This window comes from Chenopodium album, chromosome 12 (genome assembly GCF_948465745.1).
Source record: "Chenopodium album chromosome 12, dcCheAlbu1.1, whole genome shotgun sequence".
In the NCBI taxonomy this organism is placed as follows: domain Eukaryota; kingdom Viridiplantae; phylum Streptophyta; class Magnoliopsida; order Caryophyllales; family Amaranthaceae; genus Chenopodium; species Chenopodium album.
In genome coordinates, this window is record NC_137845.1 from 43,248,281 (window position 1) to 43,270,000 (window position 21,720).

A 21,720-nucleotide genomic window follows, 5' to 3' on the forward strand; every position below is an offset into this window, starting at 1 on the left:
CACACCAACGCCACCACCACCTGTGGAGGTTTAAAATGCCATCGCGAAGGAAATGTTTTTCCTAAGGGGTTGATATGGTCTTGATTTACACCGTTTTGCTACTAGGGTGTCTTTTTGTGTTTGTCGCGAAGCGGCGTTGGGGTCGTTGTTGAGGAAGGAGGAACAAGAAGAGGAAGAAGGGAAAAAGAAGAGGGACGCGAAGAAGGGCGAAAACAGAGACGATGGTGGTTGTGATGGGTTTCGAAAAGGAACATGTGGCTGTGATGGTGGATGGCGGTTGAGTCGAAGATGGTGGGTGGTGGCTGAGAGCCTGAGACAAACAAGGTAAGGTGGAGATGATGGTGGTGGTTCATGGTTGATCGTTAAGATGACGGAGATGAGGTTAGTACGGTGGCTGTAATGGTGAACCGTAGATGTTAAATCTAATTTGTATTATATTGCAAAGCATGACCTACAAAAGGACTAATTAACATTGTTTAGTTTATCAGCCTCATAAATTAGTGTGAGCCCAATATTTAAGATCCTAAAGCATAAAATATTGAAACAATTTTGTTAATCAATAAGATAAACTGGGCTGGACCGATTTTAAGATCCCCAACTATCAAAGCCCATCCTATGCCAAAAAAAAAAAAAAAAAAAAAAAAAAAAAAAAAAAAAAATTAAAAAAAAAAAAAAAATATTTTGATGTAGTCACGACGAACAACGGTACAACAGCTACACCGGCGGTAAATCACGGTGGCAAGGGCCGAAAATTCTCTTTCTCTCTCCTCCAACTCACCCTTCAATCCAAGTTAATTGATTCATCCAATTAGCTGAATTTTTTCTCAGGTTAATCTTTCAATTTTGCATCATAACTTTCACTCAATTTCAAATTAGTCTCTCCTTTTCTCTCTACATTTTACTTATAAAGTATTCAACTGAATTTATCATCAACAATTATTTATTTCATTAATTAATTAATCAAATACTATTGAGTTTGTTTACTGGTGATTTGCAGATTAAAATGTTGTATTTTGCTGAAATTTATTGGAATTTATATTAGTTGATATTCAGTAATTAGATGAATTTGTTTTCTAATTGCTGCAGTATTTGATTGAGAGGGGATCAAATTCCTTGCTTCAATGGCTCAAATTCCTAATTTAGATAATGCTGCAATTAATCTAGCTTCTCTCAGGTACTTAATTAATCGTGTATCGTCGAATTTTGGAATTTGTTATTGTTTCCTCCATATATGATGATGGATTGTTTGTTTAAATATCTGTTGAATACAGAGAACAGTCACAGAAGGAGTTGTTAACGATTATTAAAAATGTGAGTATTATTGGTGTTCGCGATATGTCTTGTTTCTTTGTATTGATCATTTCAACAAGAAGCTTGTTTTTGAGATAATGTTAATATTTTGTTCATTACTCGTGTTTCACAGATTCGCGGAAAAAAATGTCTTGTCATTGATCCAACACTCAGTGGCTCTCTTTCACTTATTGTCCAGACTGCACTTCTTAAGGTAACTTATGTTAACGTCCCCTTCTTTGTTTAATTACTTTGGTCTTTTTTGTCACTATCAATTAAGATATCGGCTTTTGCTTTAATCGTGCTATATCTCAAACATTTTCCAAGTTGATCACTTTGGTTTAGAAGGATATATACAAAAACCTTAGATTTTTGAATAATGCTAAGAAACATAAGTACATAGATATGACATTATAAAATTCGATAACCATCTAGGGAATGTGGACTTGTGGAGAATGCATTTATAGAGGGAGAGATGTAGGAGGTTGTGTTGGAGTTGGGGGCTGTATAATGCCGCAAACTTGCAGAAGTTTTGTCAATCTTAAGGGCATGTCTCGTAGCTTTTATAAAGATCTCTATCGGTCTTGTTATTAGTCTAATGGCAATTGCGGTGTCCATTGATAATTGGAAATTGTCGTTTGTCATTCAAGAGTATTTGGACTTACCATTCAAATGCTAGTTGAATGTATTTTCCTTAGAATCACGTCTTGTTGATTTGTATAGAAATCTGAGGTACTTAACTTTTATGATTACTTAGCTTTTTTAATTCCGTATCTCAAAGTATGAGTAAATTTCTGGAGAAAATTTATTAGAATTGCTTGATGTTTGCTTTTGAATAGAGTTTTAACAATTGATCAATTTAAGGTTCTGTTATCACTGATCTGGGAGCTTGGTTTAGTCTTGAAATCTTTGCTATAATGATCACTATCATTACTGATACTGTTGTACAGATTTCGCAATTTTTATACATTATTTATTTATTTTTTTTTAAATGATTTTGATACTTTATAAAAGATTTTAAATTTTAATTAATTGCAACTAATAACAAGAGCTGTAACTTTCTATTTGAAGTTTGGTCAGATCTCAGATGAGAACTCAGGTATGCTAAAAAACTTGAAGTAGTTTAGAGGAAATGAGGAGTAGAGATGAAGGATTAGAAATGAAGAAATATGACTCTAGCCAAACTGTTGATAGAATATAGTTAATATAGGGGCTCTATGTTACTCGGACTCTTCATTTTACCTCAAGTACCCGTGTCGGACCCTCGACACCCGGACATGGGTATGACACTTGGACACTTCATTTTAGTTAAAAATCAATTAATTTTTTCACAAAATAGCCGAGTCGGACACTAAGACACGTACCCGTGTCGGATATGGGTACCCGAGTCTGAGTAACATAGTAGTGGCTGTATGAATGATCATTATATGGATTGTTAAATCTGAAAAACTGCAAATATAGTTAAATTGTGTAAAATGCCCTTTTTTTTTAACGATAATATGGAAGAAAACGAAATCTGAAAACTACATAATAGGGTGTCTGATTGTTTTATTTGAGAGAGAAATGAGAAAGAGACAGTTATATCCGTTACACAAATGTCTTTCCTCTTTATGTAAAATATTTATACTTTAGAGAAAGTGAACAATATATCTAGAGCTTTATGTGAAAAGCAAACTTGATTTTCGTTGTTTATTCAGTTGGTTGGCATGTGTAACTTCTGTTGATACTAAGCTGTCTAATGACATCTGGGGTCAGGAACATGGGGTAGAATTGCGACATTTGTCAGCTGAACCTCTACAAACGGAATGCACGAAAGTGGTGTACCTTGTGTGTAAGCAACTTGAAATGATGAGACATATATCCCTGCATATTCATGACAACACATCAAAGGGATTACAAAAGGAATACTATCTTTACTTTGTTCCTCGGCGTTCTGTGGCATGTGAACAGGTACTTTCTGCTTTCTGTTGATTTGAATGTGGGGGCTAGAGAGAGGTGATGATGAAAATGGATTACATTATTTACATAGAAAACTGCTATCATTTAGCTTCTCGGTTTTCTTGTTTATTCTATTGCAATGTATTAAACTTTGGAGCTGAAATCTTGTTAGTTTATATACATCCAAAATATTATAGTATGATGGTTTCCATGTGATTATATATTTATATGTCTTTAAGGAAATATAAATTTGTAATCTAAACTCTACTCTTTTCTTTGAGTTCAGATACTGAAAGAGGAAAAAGTACATGATTTATTTACTATTGGAGAATACCCATTATACATGGTTCCACTTGACGAGGATGTGATATCTTTTGAACTTGACTTTGCATACAAGGTAATAGCCTTGCTTGTGTAATGCTTCCAATATACTTTTTGTAGTATAATGGACGTTTCCCTTAGCCTTTCCCTTTGTGGTGGTTTAGGAGTGCCTAGCTGATGCTGATACGAGCTCTCTTTGGCATATTGCAAAAGCCATTCATAGGCTTGAGGTTTGTTCTTTCTGATTTCAAGCGTTTATTATCCTCCATTGTTATGTTGTTTATTGAGTAAGATTTTTTTATTATTATTTTTTTTTTTTTTTGTGATAGATAATTAGATATTATGACTCTTGTCTACATTACTGATGAAATAATTAGGCACTTTTGAATGAGTTACTTTTCTTGGACATCCATTATTCCAATGTATGTAGCACTTTCAACTAGAGTGAATGTAGGATACACACATATGCACGCTATGCCACTGCACTTATGATTTCCTTGGAACTATTTCTGGAACAAAAATGAAGGTCAGGAGGAGTGGGGGATCTTTTTCAGGAAGGAATTGTTGATGTTATATACAGAGAAGTGTTTGCATTGTAGATTCCATTATTACTTTACCTTCTGCCTGTTGGGTTTGTGAGACCCCAAACTGCTTTTGTACTGCACAAACCTTGATTCTTAAAATAGCAGTTATACAAGGAAAAAGAGTGGAACCATGATTCTTTGTTGGTTGAGTAGCAGCTTTCGATTTTTAAAATAACAAATTTTTAAGCAGGATATGCAGGGCTGTGCTTCATCTTCTACAATCAGTTTTTATTATTGACAATTGAATTATAATGGCTTAATACAAAATAGTACCAATACTTGGAGTATTGTTTGTGATCATACACTGCTCATGCTTATTATTGTGATTATTATGTTGCTAAGAGAAACATAATGTAAGAGGGAAGTTATCTACAAAACTGGGGTTAAACCTAACATTACAAATCACAGTACTGTAAAGTGAACGTTTTCATGTCCACATCGTTCAAATTGGATTGTCTTTTGTTATATATTGCAGTTCCTATTTTAAATTCCTTTTCTAGATTCATTTTGGCTAAGTAGGCCTAGGCTTTGTTCTCTTCACCTTATTTAAGGTGCTGTGGTTTTAAATTTTCAAGTTCTTTTTTAGAATCTTTCTGGCTTGATTTATACTTTATGGTCTTCTCTGAATTTAAGAAAAATAAGTAATAAGTAATAAGTTGAAGTTAAAAATGCCTTGACATTAAAGGATTAGACCTAATATACTTGCATATCATCAAAAGGTTCAAATTTTTATGCCTTGTCTATTAATTTTGCTCAATGAGCTCTCTTACCAATTAGTTTTGCATCATTTCATGGCTATATGACCTGAATAATTGGATCTGACTCATCTGAGGGACAAAAGCAGTTGTATTCTATTCAGGAAGATTTCATTCTTTAGAAAACCAAAGTTCTGAATCTAAACTTTAGGTACCTTGGGATTGGATTACAGTTAAATGGTTCGAATTGTAACAAATATTGTTGCATACTTGCACTGCTTCCTCTAAAATTCTCTCATGTTTTAAATGTTGTCCTTGAATCAAGCAACATTAAACCAGGCTCATTGCTAGAAAGTAATTATTTTTAGATGCATCAGTATCGTGATGAATTTGTTGCAAGACTTTTTTCAAAAAGTAATATAGGTAGTTTTCCTGAACCTTTCTCTGTTCCATGTGTGTAGTTTTCGTTTGGTTTGATACCAAATGTGAGGGCGAAAGGCAAGGCTTCAGTTCGTGTTGCAGAGATTTTGGATAGAATGCAGACAGAAGAGCCAGTCAACATAGATGAGGTAAACGAACTTTAATTTTTGAGTGTATATTCAGTTTGAAATCTGTTTGAAAATGGTAGTTTCTTTTGATTGGTTAATTATTCACATGTTTTTTTCACATCACTTTCAGGCGGTACCAGATATAAGTACACTGATCTTGCTAGATAGAGAGGTAAATTTTTGAATTGCCTTGCATTTCTTGCTTGATTGAACTAGGTCATATAATATATAATCTTGATGAATCTCTTCAATTCTTGTTCCTTTTTGGGTAATGAACAAGGAAGCAAATTATGTAAAGTACAGCTTAGATAAATGTTAATCTTTAGGATAAGGCATACAAAATAAATGTCCTCATGCTTCTATTTATTTGTTAAGATAATAGAGTGAAATATCTAGGTTTTTCTCTGTTTGAACAGCATGCTCTTTATTTCACTGGAAAAGTAGATATAGGTTTCCATGTTACTGAATGAGCTAGTCATCACTTCAAATCTAAGTTTCACATAGCTAAACTTTTGGGTGGATAATAGTCAAGTTCTATGTGATGGCAGGAAATCTGATAATTTTTCATTGCAGGTGGACATGGTAACTCCAATGTGTACTCAGTTAACTTATGAAGGCTTGTTGGATGAGGTAAGAGAATGCATGCGTAAACTGCTCTTGTTATTCAGTCTTACTGTTAGTATACTGTGTAATTTTGTCTAATAAAGTAGTGGACCAGTTTACACAGTTACAAGAATTACATAATTAATTTGTTGATAAGTAGGGAGGGGGGAAGAGTTGGACAATAATTAAAAAACAGAGATAGAAAATGAGTTCTGTAATTGGAGTGGCGGAGTGCCCTTTGAATGCCATTAAAAGTAAAATGTAATGAAGCTCTCAAGGCAAAGTGGCAGTGTAGGTTATGCATCATGAAAGAATTTCATCAAACTATTATAAGGTGTAGAGAGGTTATGTTGGTGTCTTCTTCTCAAAATTAGGCTTGCAAGTGTTGCATATTTTTGGTATATGGATGGTTTTTGAGGTGTAGAGTTTTCACGTGTTTTTTGGGCATGACCATTTGGTGTGGAGATCAACCCTTAAAGGCTCAATTTCAAGATCTGTTTAGAATTGTCTTACTTAAGTAGGCTACCATTAAAAAGTGTCGACATGGAATTGTAATCAAAAGCATTTAGTGTTTCTTTTTTGAGACTTCCAAGGTGGTTGTTTGAAGGGAATGACAAGCTATTCTGGTGATGTGATGAGTGTTTCCCATTTTTGTCAAAAGTTTTGTAACTTTCTTAAGAGAAATTGCCATTTCAAATGAGATTTGGAAGACAAAAGCTCCTTTTAAGGTACCTTTTTTATTTTTTTTGACGGGGAAGATGATTATCTCAAGGGAGGTATGTTCATAAGAAAATGATAATCTCTACTTTATTCATTCTCTTTTAGTTGTAAAAGCTTGCCATTTGCACTATTCACAAAAAAAAAAAAAAAAAAAAAAAAAAAAAAAAAAATTAAAAAAAAAAAAAAAAAATTTTGATGTAGTCACGACGAACAACGGTACAACAGCTACACCGGCGGTAAATCACGGTGGCAAGGGCCGAAAATTCTCTTTCTCTCTCCTCCAACTCACCCTTCAATCCAAGTTAATTGATTCATCCAATTAGCTGAATTTTTTCTCAGGTTAATCTTTCAATTTTGCATCATAACTTTCACTCAATTTCAAATTAGTCTCTCCTTTTCTCTCTACATTTTACTTATAAAGTATTCAACTGAATTTATCATCAACAATTATTTATTTCATTAATTAATTAATCAAATACTATTGAGTTTGTTTACTGGTGATTTGCAGATTAAAATGTTGTATTTTGCTGAAATTTATTGGAATTTATATTAGTTGATATTCAGTAATTAGATGAATTTGTTTTCTAATTGCTGCAGTATTTGATTGAGAGGGGATCAAATTCCTTGCTTCAATGGCTCAAATTCCTAATTTAGATAATGCTGCAATTAATCTAGCTTCTCTCAGGTACTTAATTAATCGTGTATCGTCGAATTTTGGAATTTGTTATTGTTTCCTCCATATATGATGATGGATTGTTTGTTTAAATATCTGTTGAATACAGAGAACAGTCACAGAAGGAGTTGTTAACGATTATTAAAAATGTGAGTATTATTGGTGTTCGCGATATGTCTTGTTTCTTTGTATTGATCATTTCAACAAGAAGCTTGTTTTTGAGATAATGTTAATATTTTGTTCATTACTCGTGTTTCACAGATTCGCGGAAAAAAATGTCTTGTCATTGATCCAACACTCAGTGGCTCTCTTTCACTTATTGTCCAGACTGCACTTCTTAAGGTAACTTATGTTAACGTCCCCTTCTTTGTTTAATTACTTTGGTCTTTTTTGTCACTATCAATTAAGATATCGGCTTTTGCTTTAATCGTGCTATATCTCAAACATTTTCCAAGTTGATCACTTTGGTTTAGAAGGATATATACAAAAACCTTAGATTTTTGAATAATGCTAAGAAACATAAGTACATAGATATGACATTATAAAATTCGATAACCATCTAGGGAATGTGGACTTGTGGAGAATGCATTTATAGAGGGAGAGATGTAGGAGGTTGTGTTGGAGTTGGGGGCTGTATAATGCCGCAAACTTGCAGAAGTTTTGTCAATCTTAAGGGCATGTCTCGTAGCTTTTATAAAGATCTCTATCGGTCTTGTTATTAGTCTAATGGCAATTGCGGTGTCCATTGATAATTGGAAATTGTCGTTTGTCATTCAAGAGTATTTGGACTTACCATTCAAATGCTAGTTGAATGTATTTTCCTTAGAATCACGTCTTGTTGATTTGTATAGAAATCTGAGGTACTTAACTTTTATGATTACTTAGCTTTTTTAATTCCGTATCTCAAAGTATGAGTAAATTTCTGGAGAAAATTTATTAGAATTGCTTGATGTTTGCTTTTGAATAGAGTTTTAACAATTGATCAATTTAAGGTTCTGTTATCACTGATCTGGGAGCTTGGTTTAGTCTTGAAATCTTTGCTATAATGATCACTATCATTACTGATACTGTTGTACAGATTTCGCAATTTTTATACATTATTTATTTATTTTTTTTTAAATGATTTTGATACTTTATAAAAGATTTTAAATTTTAATTAATTGCAACTAATAACAAGAGCTGTAACTTTCTATTTGAAGTTTGGTCAGATCTCAGATGAGAACTCAGGTATGCTAAAAAACTTGAAGTAGTTTAGAGGAAATGAGGAGTAGAGATGAAGGATTAGAAATGAAGAAATATGACTCTAGCCAAACTGTTGATAGAATATAGTTAATATAGGGGCTCTATGTTACTCGGACTCTTCATTTTACCTCAAGTACCCGTGTCGGACCCTCGACACCCGGACATGGGTATGACACTTGGACACTTCATTTTAGTTAAAAATCAATTAATTTTTTCACAAAATAGCCGAGTCGGACACTAAGACACGTACCCGTGTCGGATATGGGTACCCGAGTCTGAGTAACATAGTAGTGGCTGTATGAATGATCATTATATGGATTGTTAAATCTGAAAAACTGCAAATATAGTTAAATTGTGTAAAATGCCCTTTTTTTTTAACGATAATATGGAAGAAAACGAAATCTGAAAACTACATAATAGGGTGTCTGATTGTTTTATTTGAGAGAGAAATGAGAAAGAGACAGTTATATCCGTTACACAAATGTCTTTCCTCTTTATGTAAAATATTTATACTTTAGAGAAAGTGAACAATATATCTAGAGCTTTATGTGAAAAGCAAACTTGATTTTCGTTGTTTATTCAGTTGGTTGGCATGTGTAACTTCTGTTGATACTAAGCTGTCTAATGACATCTGGGGTCAGGAACATGGGGTAGAATTGCGACATTTGTCAGCTGAACCTCTACAAACGGAATGCACGAAAGTGGTGTACCTTGTGTGTAAGCAACTTGAAATGATGAGACATATATCCCTGCATATTCATGACAACACATCAAAGGGATTACAAAAGGAATACTATCTTTACTTTGTTCCTCGGCGTTCTGTGGCATGTGAACAGGTACTTTCTGCTTTCTGTTGATTTGAATGTGGGGGCTAGAGAGAGGTGATGATGAAAATGGATTACATTATTTACATAGAAAACTGCTATCATTTAGCTTCTCGGTTTTCTTGTTTATTCTATTGCAATGTATTAAACTTTGGAGCTGAAATCTTGTTAGTTTATATACATCCAAAATATTATAGTATGATGGTTTCCATGTGATTATATATTTATATGTCTTTAAGGAAATATAAATTTGTAATCTAAACTCTACTCTTTTCTTTGAGTTCAGATACTGAAAGAGGAAAAAGTACATGATTTATTTACTATTGGAGAATACCCATTATACATGGTTCCACTTGACGAGGATGTGATATCTTTTGAACTTGACTTTGCATACAAGGTAATAGCCTTGCTTGTGTAATGCTTCCAATATACTTTTTGTAGTATAATGGACGTTTCCCTTAGCCTTTCCCTTTGTGGTGGTTTAGGAGTGCCTAGCTGATGCTGATACGAGCTCTCTTTGGCATATTGCAAAAGCCATTCATAGGCTTGAGGTTTGTTCTTTCTGATTTCAAGCGTTTATTATCCTCCATTGTTATGTTGTTTATTGAGTAAGATTTTTTTATTATTATTTTTTTTTTTTTTTGTGATAGATAATTAGATATTATGACTCTTGTCTACATTACTGATGAAATAATTAGGCACTTTTGAATGAGTTACTTTTCTTGGACATCCATTATTCCAATGTATGTAGCACTTTCAACTAGAGTGAATGTAGGATACACACATATGCACGCTATGCCACTGCACTTATGATTTCCTTGGAACTATTTCTGGAACAAAAATGAAGGTCAGGAGGAGTGGGGGATCTTTTTCAGGAAGGAATTGTTGATGTTATATACAGAGAAGTGTTTGCATTGTAGATTCCATTATTACTTTACCTTCTGCCTGTTGGGTTTGTGAGACCCCAAACTGCTTTTGTACTGCACAAACCTTGATTCTTAAAATAGCAGTTATACAAGGAAAAAGAGTGGAACCATGATTCTTTGTTGGTTGAGTAGCAGCTTTCGATTTTTAAAATAACAAATTTTTAAGCAGGATATGCAGGGCTGTGCTTCATCTTCTACAATCAGTTTTTATTATTGACAATTGAATTATAATGGCTTAATACAAAATAGTACCAATACTTGGAGTATTGTTTGTGATCATACACTGCTCATGCTTATTATTGTGATTATTATGTTGCTAAGAGAAACATAATGTAAGAGGGAAGTTATCTACAAAACTGGGGTTAAACCTAACATTACAAATCACAGTACTGTAAAGTGAACGTTTTCATGTCCACATCGTTCAAATTGGATTGTCTTTTGTTATATATTGCAGTTCCTATTTTAAATTCCTTTTCTAGATTCATTTTGGCTAAGTAGGCCTAGGCTTTGTTCTCTTCACCTTATTTAAGGTGCTGTGGTTTTAAATTTTCAAGTTCTTTTTTAGAATCTTTCTGGCTTGATTTATACTTTATGGTCTTCTCTGAATTTAAGAAAAATAAGTAATAAGTAATAAGTTGAAGTTAAAAATGCCTTGACATTAAAGGATTAGACCTAATATACTTGCATATCATCAAAAGGTTCAAATTTTTATGCCTTGTCTATTAATTTTGCTCAATGAGCTCTCTTACCAATTAGTTTTGCATCATTTCATGGCTATATGACCTGAATAATTGGATCTGACTCATCTGAGGGACAAAAGCAGTTGTATTCTATTCAGGAAGATTTCATTCTTTAGAAAACCAAAGTTCTGAATCTAAACTTTAGGTACCTTGGGATTGGATTACAGTTAAATGGTTCGAATTGTAACAAATATTGTTGCATACTTGCACTGCTTCCTCTAAAATTCTCTCATGTTTTAAATGTTGTCCTTGAATCAAGCAACATTAAACCAGGCTCATTGCTAGAAAGTAATTATTTTTAGATGCATCAGTATCGTGATGAATTTGTTGCAAGACTTTTTTCAAAAAGTAATATAGGTAGTTTTCCTGAACCTTTCTCTGTTCCATGTGTGTAGTTTTCGTTTGGTTTGATACCAAATGTGAGGGCGAAAGGCAAGGCTTCAGTTCGTGTTGCAGAGATTTTGGATAGAATGCAGACAGAAGAGCCAGTCAACATAGATGAGGTAAACGAACTTTAATTTTTGAGTGTATATTCAGTTTGAAATCTGTTTGAAAATGGTAGTTTCTTTTGATTGGTTAATTATTCACATGTTTTTTTCACATCACTTTCAGGCGGTACCAGATATAAGTACACTGATCTTGCTAGATAGAGAGGTAAATTTTTGAATTGCCTTGCATTTCTTGCTTGATTGAACTAGGTCATATAATATATAATCTTGATGAATCTCTTCAATTCTTGTTCCTTTTTGGGTAATGAACAAGGAAGCAAATTATGTAAAGTACAGCTTAGATAAATGTTAATCTTTAGGATAAGGCATACAAAATAAATGTCCTCATGCTTCTATTTATTTGTTAAGATAATAGAGTGAAATATCTAGGTTTTTCTCTGTTTGAACAGCATGCTCTTTATTTCACTGGAAAAGTAGATATAGGTTTCCATGTTACTGAATGAGCTAGTCATCACTTCAAATCTAAGTTTCACATAGCTAAACTTTTGGGTGGATAATAGTCAAGTTCTATGTGATGGCAGGAAATCTGATAATTTTTCATTGCAGGTGGACATGGTAACTCCAATGTGTACTCAGTTAACTTATGAAGGCTTGTTGGATGAGGTAAGAGAATGCATGCGTAAACTGCTCTTGTTATTCAGTCTTACTGTTAGTATACTGTGTAATTTTGTCTAATAAAGTAGTGGACCAGTTTACACAGTTACAAGAATTACATAATTAATTTGTTGATAAGTAGGGAGGGGGGAAGAGTTGGACAATAATTAAAAAACAGAGATAGAAAATGAGTTCTGTAATTGGAGTGGCGGAGTGCCCTTTGAATGCCATTAAAAGTAAAATGTAATGAAGCTCTCAAGGCAAAGTGGCAGTGTAGGTTATGCATCATGAAAGAATTTCATCAAACTATTATAAGGTGTAGAGAGGTTATGTTGGTGTCTTCTTCTCAAAATTAGGCTTGCAAGTGTTGCATATTTTTGGTATATGGATGGTTTTTGAGGTGTAGAGTTTTCACGTGTTTTTTGGGCATGACCATTTGGTGTGGAGATCAACCCTTAAAGGCTCAATTTCAAGATCTGTTTAGAATTGTCTTACTTAAGTAGGCTACCATTAAAAAGTGTCGACATGGAATTGTAATCAAAAGCATTTAGTGTTTCTTTTTTGAGACTTCCAAGGTGGTTGTTTGAAGGGAATGACAAGCTATTCTGGTGATGTGATGAGTGTTTCCCATTTTTGTCAAAAGTTTTGTAACTTTCTTAAGAGAAATTGCCATTTCAAATGAGATTTGGAAGACAAAAGCTCCTTTTAAGGTACCTTTTTTATTTTTTTTGACGGGGAAGATGATTATCTCAAGGGAGGTATGTTCATAAGAAAATGATAATCTCTACTTTATTCATTCTCTTTTAGTTGTAAAAGCTTGCCATTTGCACTATTCACAAAATATATCTGACCATCTTTGGTGATTATGTAAGGCAAAGCGGAATCTTGTTAGATTTGTCATAATGTATATTATCTAAATATAACTCCCTCCGTTTTTAAAAGTTTTTCCCATTTGGAATGTTTGCACTATTTATAAGATGAGATAATCTTCCAAATGACTCTTAATATATAAAACATAATATAGTCATGTTGCGTCTTATTAAATTTGTCTTAATGAGTAGATATTTAATATTCAATTGTTATATGTTTTTACTAATATGCAACTAAATACATATATGAACGTGTCAGGTCATAATGGGAAGAACATTTAGGAATGGAGGGACCGTGGGAGTAACTTTTTATAAATGCTACTTATTGATAATTATTAATATTACTGGTTGTAGTAATGCCTCAATAATGTGAAAGTAAAACTATTCTAACTAATAGATTATAGAAAATGTACTTTTGTTTAAGAGTAGTAGTTTAATTTTAAAGATATTTTTGCTAGCAATTTGGTGTTATGCTTGGGAAGAATCTGACATTACTTTTTATGTGAGGGTAGTGCTTGCTAGCTTAATTTTTCCTATTTGTGGCTATGTTGAAGTGTCCTTCCCATGTCTGAATAACGAGGGTTATGGTCGAGGTAAATTGAAGAGTATGAGTAATAGACTGAGAAAATATAAGATGTGAAAAACAGCAAGTCATATTCGAAGGTACTACAAGTAATGATCAAGATAATTCATGCAATGATTGAACTTTTATGCAGTTATTCATTGCAATTTTGAAAGTACTCCCTCCGTCCCTTTATTAAGAACCTATTTGGGTTTTTTCACGGGAATTATGAAAGTTGGTGAATGTACATAAGTGCATGTGGGGTTACATAGAGATATAGAGAAAAAAATGAGTGGTTGGGAATAATTGAAGAGAGGGAGAGAGAAAGTGTTGGGAATTGATGTAAAAGTACAAAAAAGAGATGACAACTTATCAAAAAGTGGAGAATATTCTCATATAGTAAAACCTTAAAATAGATTTAGGTTCTTAATTTTAGGCTCCCCAAAAAGGAATACAAGTTCTTAATAAAATGACGGAGGGAGTAAGAATTTGAACCTCACAACAATCTTGTCCACCCGTCAAAATTTATTTTTTTGGCCTTATCTTCATAAATGCCTGCTTAGCTGCTATTTAGTTTTGTGGGTTGGCTTATTATTGCCGCATAACAATTACGAATAGTTAAAGCTTTACAAAGCTTACTTGAAAACTTAAAAATCTCTATCTTCTCTATCCTATGCTTGTTGGTAAGCATTGGGATCTCTAACTTTTCAATTGTTGTTTCAACCTATATGATGATTGGACAATTGCAGTTGCTACATGTGAATAATGGGGCTGTGGAGCTTGATGCATCTATTATGGGTGCCCAAGAGGGGAAAAAGGTCAAAGTACCGCTAAATTCAAGGTATATCTTAAGAAATGCTTTTAAATTATCTTCAGACATCTACTGCTATTGAATTTACTCCGGATACCTTTTCGGAGATATTCAATTGTTGTGGAATCATACTTCAATGTTTACTTATTGCATTATTTTTAGTTCTTCCATAATTACTATTGTCCTTTAACCCCTTAGCATTTGCATTTTACTCATTTAAGTTTTTACCTGAACCCACATTGGTTTTTCAACATGCTTATGGTCTTTATTTTACTTGTTTTTGCTTATAATAGGAGGGGAGGGAGTAGAAAGACTTGAATGACACATTTTTTCTTTAAGTAGCCTTTCTGCTAGGTTTATCAGAGTTGTGTGGCTTGTTCCTAGAGTTTTGGAGGATATGTTTCACTGTTGAAATATCTTAAGCTTTGCTGTCTTTACTTGAATTAAGATTGTTAAGAAATTTAAGATTTAGTCTAGTATAGTTAGATCCGATCACTTGATTTGACTAATCTTTGAATGTATTTGTATGCTAATATAAAAGAAAATAAACATTATCAAGTGGATCTTGTTGGATTTGTCTTGATGTGATGTTTGCAAATATATACGGCCTCCGTTTTTTAAGTATATTAGTTTGACTAGCACATACTTTGAAGTATGTGAGTTAAATAGAGTTAAATATTCTGTAAATTGGTTTGGTAGGGAAATAAAACTTTAAAAGTAAGGAATGTGAGTGGAGGGAAATTATAAAAATGTAGGTGTGGGGAACATGTGAGGAGAGAGCTATAATACAAATGAAGATGTCCAAAAAGGAAATGATGGATTTAAAAAAAAAACAGCCGATTTAGGAAAGTGATGCACTTAAAAAGAAAAAGAGGGAGTATATTTCTATAGGCATGAAATTAAAAAGTTTGGCGATAAGCAAACAAAAATAAGATCTAGTGTGGTCTGAATTTTATTTTTATTTATTTATTTATTTATTTATTTTTAAATTTTTATTATTATTATATTTTAGGGTGGTCTAATTACAAACTTGCAATAAGAATGAGTAAAAGTTGAAAAGAACATATCCTTGTATAGTTGTATGGTCTTTATGTATTCTTTATGCTTTCAACTAGCACTTTTCCTTTTCATCTCTTTACCCCTCATCTTTCTAAAATCATTTGCTCCCTGTGTCCTTAATTAGTTGCATTGCATTGACCAACACACAAATTAAGGCACTTTAATTGACTTTTAAAGTTTTAGTTCCCCAATAGTTCCATATTGAAATGGTTCTAGATGACTTAACCAGCCAATTCAAGATGAGGTTCCATGGTGTATGTTGTTTGCGGATGAAATCGTTTTGGTGGATGAAACTAAAGATGGGGTTGATGCCAAATTAGAGCAATGGAGGCAAAAGTTGGAATCTAGAGGGTTTAAGCTAAGTTAGAGTAAGACTAAATATTTGGTATACAGAGGGGGATAAGCGATGATGTAGTGAGCTTGGACGAAAAGGACTTGACCATGAGTGAATATTTTAACTTTCTTGCTATGTTACATGGACTCGGGTACGTGAGTCGGACACGGACACGTGTCCGAGTGTCCGATTCGTCAATTTCCAAAATTTTAGGACACGGGGACTCTGTCCTATATTTGGACACGGGTGCGGGGACACGGCACTTTATTTTTTGCAATAAATACATTACAAAATATTTAATATTTCATTAATATTCAAAAAATTTACAGTTTGCAACTTTTCTATTTTCATAATTTTCAATACATATTTTGATTTATATGCACCCATATTACATATTGGATGACATTTCTTAATTTCTAAGTTTCTAACTACTTTCTTACATTGATACCAATCAGAACATAGTTACATAGATATGTAACTCACAAAATAAAAGCATTTTGCCTTGTACATTAGCTATACATCTATCAAACTAACATGGCCATGCAAAAGCAAAAAAGGCTACTAAATACTTACACTTAGTCACTAACAGTGCTAAAGTAATCCAAAATAAAGGAGTTTAGTTAGATATCACCAGGGATCCTTAGCCTTCTTTCATCCAACTCAAACCTCTAACGTCATGGCTTCAATCTCAGGTTCATTAAGAGATAACTCGACCAGCTCCAAGGTGTGATCTACATCCATGACATCTCCTCCTTACAAGTTTTAAAAAAAAAAAGACAATACATCAGCAATTTAGAATAAGATTCTTTAAATTTAAGTTTAAAAATACTTTGTTCACAATAACTTACCTATGTCCCAATAAGAGCTTGACCCCTCACGATACTCGTTTTTCTTCCTAGCAAGCAAACGGAGGTTCATATGCACATAAACCAAGTCTTCAACTCTACTAGAAGTTAATCTGTTTCTCTTAGTGGTTTGAATAGTTCCATATGTGCTCCAATTCCTCTCACAACATGATGATGAGGCTGGTTGGGAAAGCAATTTAAGTGCCAACCCTTGGAGTAATGGTGTGGAAGCACCATAATTGGCCCACCATGACAGAGGCTCCTCTTCGTTTCTTGCATTCATGACATGAATTTGACCAAAGTAATCCAAACCACAAGCAAAAGCTCCATACTCCTTGTATACTTTTTTAAGATCATCCGGGTTAGGAAACGATCTACGAAAGCACAAATCTCTATTTATAGACACTTCTTCATCTTCATTAGGAGCTACTCGACGTACCCCGTTGCTTGAAGCTTGCAACCAGCCCTCACTATAGTATTTAGGAACTAATGAGTGAGCCAAACAATGCAAAGGAGTGTTGCTCTTATTCCATCGAGTCACCAACACTTGATGAATTGCATTGAAGAAGTTTGAGCTATCGGTTAGTATGTTTTTATCCTCTTGCTCAAATATAACTCTTTTCACTTCTTCTATGGTTGTGTCCCACATGTCATAAACATATGGTAGGACATTGGAATCCATATCTGCGACCCTTAAAAACTTCATCAAAGGCTCGGTGAAACTCAAGAAATAATCTACTTTGTCCACCATCCATCACTGACTATCAAGTCTTTGATATCCCTTGCTTGGATTACAGTGGCAGATTTTCCAGTCACCTTAAAATTCTTCCAATCTACATCCATAACCGTCTTCTCAAGTGCTTCTTTGACCCTTCGAAGTCGCGTGGCCATCACAATGTTAGAGGCAAATCTGGTTTCTGCTACTTTCAGAAGTTTGACATCAGAATATCGATCGAAAATTGTCTTTGACAGACCATGATTTGTGATTAACACATTGATCTCATTTACTTGAGAAACTAAGTCTTTTATCCATTTGCACTCTTCATAGTGAGAAGATTTCTCATTTGGCTCACATATTGCCTTGATGGCCAAATTCACATAATGGACAGCAGAGGGAGTCCAAAATATATGAGGGAATCTTTCTTCAATCTTACCACCTGCTGCCTTGTAATTTGCAGCATTATCAGTCACAATCTGCACAACCTTCTCATCTCCAATCTCTTCAATGATTTGAAAAAAAATACCTGCAATATAGTCTGCACTTTTTTGTAAAACATCACCAGCATCCAGAGCTTTCATGAACATCGGCCCTGCACCAGAAGCGACCATAAGGTTGATTAATGGCCTTGATTGGCTATCAGTCCAACCATCAGAGCAAATTGAACACCCCCTCTTCTTCCATGAATCTTTTATAGGCTGTAATAACTCTCCTACATGTGCTTTTAGTTGGGCTAAGAGAGTAGTACTAAGTCTTGTAGGGGTTGGAGGTCCATATCCACTTAAATTACCATTAGCAAGTCTTTGACAAAATGCCCTGAAATAGGGATTTCTTGCAAAATTAAAAGGAATAGCACCTGTGTAAAATGCCATATGCCATGGCACATTCTTTATCAGCCTCCTCCCTCTCTAGGACATTAAATGAGTATTCTAAACTTCCTTTCCTTTTCTTATGTTGTATAATGTCAGACCCTTCAGGAAGTGATACAGTCTCTTTTTTGTTTTGCATTAAGAGCATGTTTTGCCTTTTGTTCTTCTGCCTCATCATATTCTTTCTTTATTTGGCGGTAAACATCATCAGAAATTATTTTGCAAGCTTCAACACCTTGGTTAGGAATTTTTAATAAATGTCCTTTAAGTCTTGAGTAAGAACCAGTTACCTTCTTGCCACAATACTTGCATGTCCATACTCTATTTCCACCTCCTCCTGTAGTTGAGAGCACTGTAACATGATTCCACAATGGTGCATTATCGAATCCGATATTTTTTGTTGGACGATTGATGGGCTTCATTTGTTTTGGTCCTGATAGTGAAATTACAGAAATAAATTAGGTTGCAAAAATAAGCATTTTGTTACTTATTGTATAATAAATTGTCAAAGTGAAAATTAAAAACTCAAATGAAACAAGTTAGCAAGAATCTGACTAATTACCTAGTAATTACACATGATAGTCATGATCTTGTTTAATTTCGTACTGATTTCTTGATCTTGTTTAATTTCGTACTGATTTCTTGATCTTGATCTCTGAATAATTGGAGAAGAATGATAGAGATGGTTTCTGTAACTATGGTGTTGAGAGGGAAAATGAAATTTTGGGAGGGAATGGGGTCTAGTTGTAATTGAATGGGCGGTGGAGATTAAATCATGGAAAAGTTTTTTTTTTTTTTTTGAAGACATCATTGCAATACACTGATACACTTGTATCTGTGTAGACCTTAAGGCTAGTGTGCTTCCACTACATATAATGAATTATAATAGTATCAATCAATCAATCAATCAAAGCCTTAATCCCAAAAGTGGGGTCGGCTAACATGAACCAAATTTGATTATTCCGTGTAGTCATCAACATAAATCTTTCTCCTCCATCCCTTACGATCCAAAACTTCATCCTCACGTAAATCCATGCACTTCATATCCTTCCTCACTCCTTCCAACCAAGTCATCTTTGGTCTCCCTCTTCCTCGTTTAATCCCTCCATGGTCCCACTCTTCCACTCTTCGCACCGGTGCACCCTCGGGTCTCCGTCTTACATGTCCAAACCAACGCAGACGATTTTCCCTTAATTTATCTACAATGCCCGCCACACCTACTTTCTTGCGAATAACCTCATTTCTGATTCTATCTCTTAAAGTGTTTCCACACATCCACCTTAACATGCGCATTTCCGTAACCTCCATCTTTTTAATATGCTCTTTCTTAGAAGCCCAACATTCTGTACCATAGAGCAACACTGGTCTTATGGCAGTCCTGTAGAATTTTCCCTTCAACTTTAAGGGAATGCTGCGGTCGCATAGCACTCCCGTGGCCGCTCTCCATTTAAGCCACCCTGACTTAATCCTGTGGGTCACGTCTTGATCAATGTCACCATTCTTCTGGATGATCGACCCTAGGTACTTAAAACATTCACTCATGGTCAAATCCTTTCCATCCAAACTCACCACTTCATTGCTTGTCCCCCTCTGAGTGCCAAAACGACATACCAAATATTCAGTCTTACTTCGACTTAGCTTAAACCCTCTAGATTCCAACCTTTGCCTCCATTGCTCCAACTTGACATTAACCCCATCCTTAGTCTCATCCACCAAAACGATATCATCTGCGAACAGCATACACCATGGAACCTCATCTTGAATTGGTCTAGTTAATTCGTCTAGAACCGTTGCAAAAAGAAAAGGGCTTAATGCAGACCCTTGATGCAATCCGATTGTAATAGGGAAATCTTTTGTCAACCCTCCGCATGTCCTCACATTTGTTGACACATCCCGATACATATCCTTAACTAGGTCTACATACCTTCGTGGGATACCTTTCTTCAACATTGCCCACCAAAGTATCTCTCTTGGCACCTTGTCATATGCCTTCTCTAAATCAATAAAGACCATATGAAGATCTTTCTTCTTTACCCTATAAAACTCCATCATTTGTCTTATCAAATGGATTGCCTCCATAGTAGATCTCCCAGGCATAAAACCAAATTGGTTATCTGAAATGCTTGTGCATGCCCTCAACCTTTGTTCAATCACCCTTTCCCACAACTTCATAGTATGGCTCATAAGCTTAATTCCTCGATAGTTAGAACAATCTTGAGCGTCTCCTTTGTTTTTATAAACCGGGACCAAGGTGCTCTTCCTCCAATCTTGTGGGATCCTTGTAGCCGTCCATATCTTGTTGAAAAGGTTTGTTAACCAATCAATACCAATCTTACCCAAACACCTCCACACCTCTATCGGTACCCCATCAGGGCCAACCGCCTTCTTAGGTTTCATCTTCCTCAGTGCAATCTCCACCTCTACTCTCCTAATCCTTCGCACATACTCCATGTTGATTTCTTCATCACTCATAGAGGTATCTCCTATCACAACTCCATTACTTCCATTAAATAATTCATCGAAGTACCCCTTCCACCTGTCCTTGATGCCCTCCTCTTGCACTAGGACCATTTGGTTCTTATCTTTGACACACTTCACCATGCCAATATCCTTCCTTGCCTCTTGTCTTCTCTTTGCCATCTTATAAATGATCCTTTCTCCCTCCTTGGAATCAAGCTTTTCATAAACCTCCTGATATGCCTTTTCTTTTGCTTGGCGAACAGCTGCCTTTGCCTTACTCTTAGCCTCCTTATACGCTGCAAAGGTTTCATCACTCCTACATTTTCCTAAGGCTTGATAGCATTCCCTTTTTTGCTTAATTACTGCTTTCACCTCTTCATTCCACCACGAAGTATCTCTCTGTACCGAAGTTCTTCCCCTTACTTCCCCTAAGACCTCTTTGGCCACTCTTAGGAAACAGTTCTTCATTCGTAACCAGGTCATGTCCGGATCCACCTCTCCATCCCAATCCGCTTCTTCAATTACCTTTTCTGTAAAAACCTTAGCTTTTGCATCCCTTAGGGTCCACCATCTTATCCTTGGTTCTTCTTGTCTAACTTTTTTCTTCGCCTTCTCTTTCAGACGAATAGTCATTACCAATAGCCGGTGTTGGGTGACCACACTCTCCCCTGGGATAACCTTACAGTTTATGCAACTTTGTCTATCTATGCTCCTTGTGAGCAGGAAGTCTATTTGAGTTGCATTTGCTCCATTCCGAAAAGTTATCAAGTGTGAATCCCTCTTCTTAAACCAAGTATTAGCCAAAATTAAATCATATGATTGGGCAAAATCCATAATAGCTTCACCACCGGCGTCCCTCTGCCCATACCCAAAGCCTCCATGGACACTCTCATAGCCATCTCGGCTCGCCCCAACGTGCCCATTTAGATCCCCTCCAATATATAACTTCTCTGAGTGGTGGACACCCTGCACCACCTCGTCTAGGT

General features: G+C 34.9%; 2 protein-coding genes across 2 annotated transcripts in view; both read left to right on the forward strand.

The window, feature by feature from the left end:
• The first annotated feature begins 686 nt into the window (after nucleotides 1–686).
• LOC145570540 (vacuolar protein-sorting-associated protein 33 homolog) lies at nucleotides 687–6,205 on the forward strand. Its single transcript, XM_081629661.1, has 10 exons — nucleotides 687–828; nucleotides 1,087–1,174; nucleotides 1,272–1,311; nucleotides 1,424–1,504; nucleotides 3,046–3,240; nucleotides 3,515–3,625; nucleotides 3,714–3,779; nucleotides 5,290–5,397; nucleotides 5,507–5,548; nucleotides 5,950–6,205. Exons 2-10 carry the CDS (start codon nucleotides 1,122–1,124, stop codon nucleotides 6,076–6,078), a joined length of 825 nt encoding a protein of 274 aa, XP_081485787.1. The 5' UTR covers nucleotides 687–828; nucleotides 1,087–1,121; the 3' UTR covers nucleotides 6,079–6,205.
• Nucleotides 6,206–6,746: 541 nt separating this feature from the next.
• LOC145570538 (vacuolar protein-sorting-associated protein 33 homolog) overlaps nucleotides 6,747–21,720 on the forward strand; it is a 30,030-nt gene continuing 15,056 nt past the window's right edge. Inside the window, exons 1-11 of the mRNA XM_081629660.1 lie at nucleotides 6,747–7,038; nucleotides 7,297–7,384; nucleotides 7,482–7,521; nucleotides 7,634–7,714; nucleotides 9,256–9,450; nucleotides 9,725–9,835; nucleotides 9,924–9,989; nucleotides 11,500–11,607; nucleotides 11,717–11,758; nucleotides 12,160–12,216; nucleotides 14,388–14,479. Coding sequence (XP_081485786.1) covers nucleotides 7,332–7,384; nucleotides 7,482–7,521; nucleotides 7,634–7,714; nucleotides 9,256–9,450; nucleotides 9,725–9,835; nucleotides 9,924–9,989; nucleotides 11,500–11,607; nucleotides 11,717–11,758; nucleotides 12,160–12,216; nucleotides 14,388–14,479 — 845 coding nt within the window. The 5' untranslated portion in view covers nucleotides 6,747–7,038; nucleotides 7,297–7,331. The remainder of the gene's footprint in view (nucleotides 7,039–7,296; nucleotides 7,385–7,481; nucleotides 7,522–7,633; nucleotides 7,715–9,255; nucleotides 9,451–9,724; nucleotides 9,836–9,923; nucleotides 9,990–11,499; nucleotides 11,608–11,716; nucleotides 11,759–12,159; nucleotides 12,217–14,387; nucleotides 14,480–21,720) is intronic.

What these genes read in the sequence shown, in the direction of transcription:
- LOC145570540 (XM_081629661.1), top strand. Translation starts at nt 1,122, where the DNA reads ATGGCTCAAATTCCTAATTTAGATAATGCTGCAATTAATCTAGCTTCT. An exon ending in TGTTAACGATTATTAAAAAT is followed by an intron (nt 1,312 to 1,423) that starts GTGAGTATTATT and finishes CGTGTTTCACAG; the next exon opens with ATTCGCGGAAAAAAATGTCT. An exon ending in TGATCTTGCTAGATAGAGAG is followed by an intron (nt 5,549 to 5,949) that starts GTAAATTTTTGA and finishes TTTTCATTGCAG; the next exon opens with GTGGACATGGTAACTCCAAT.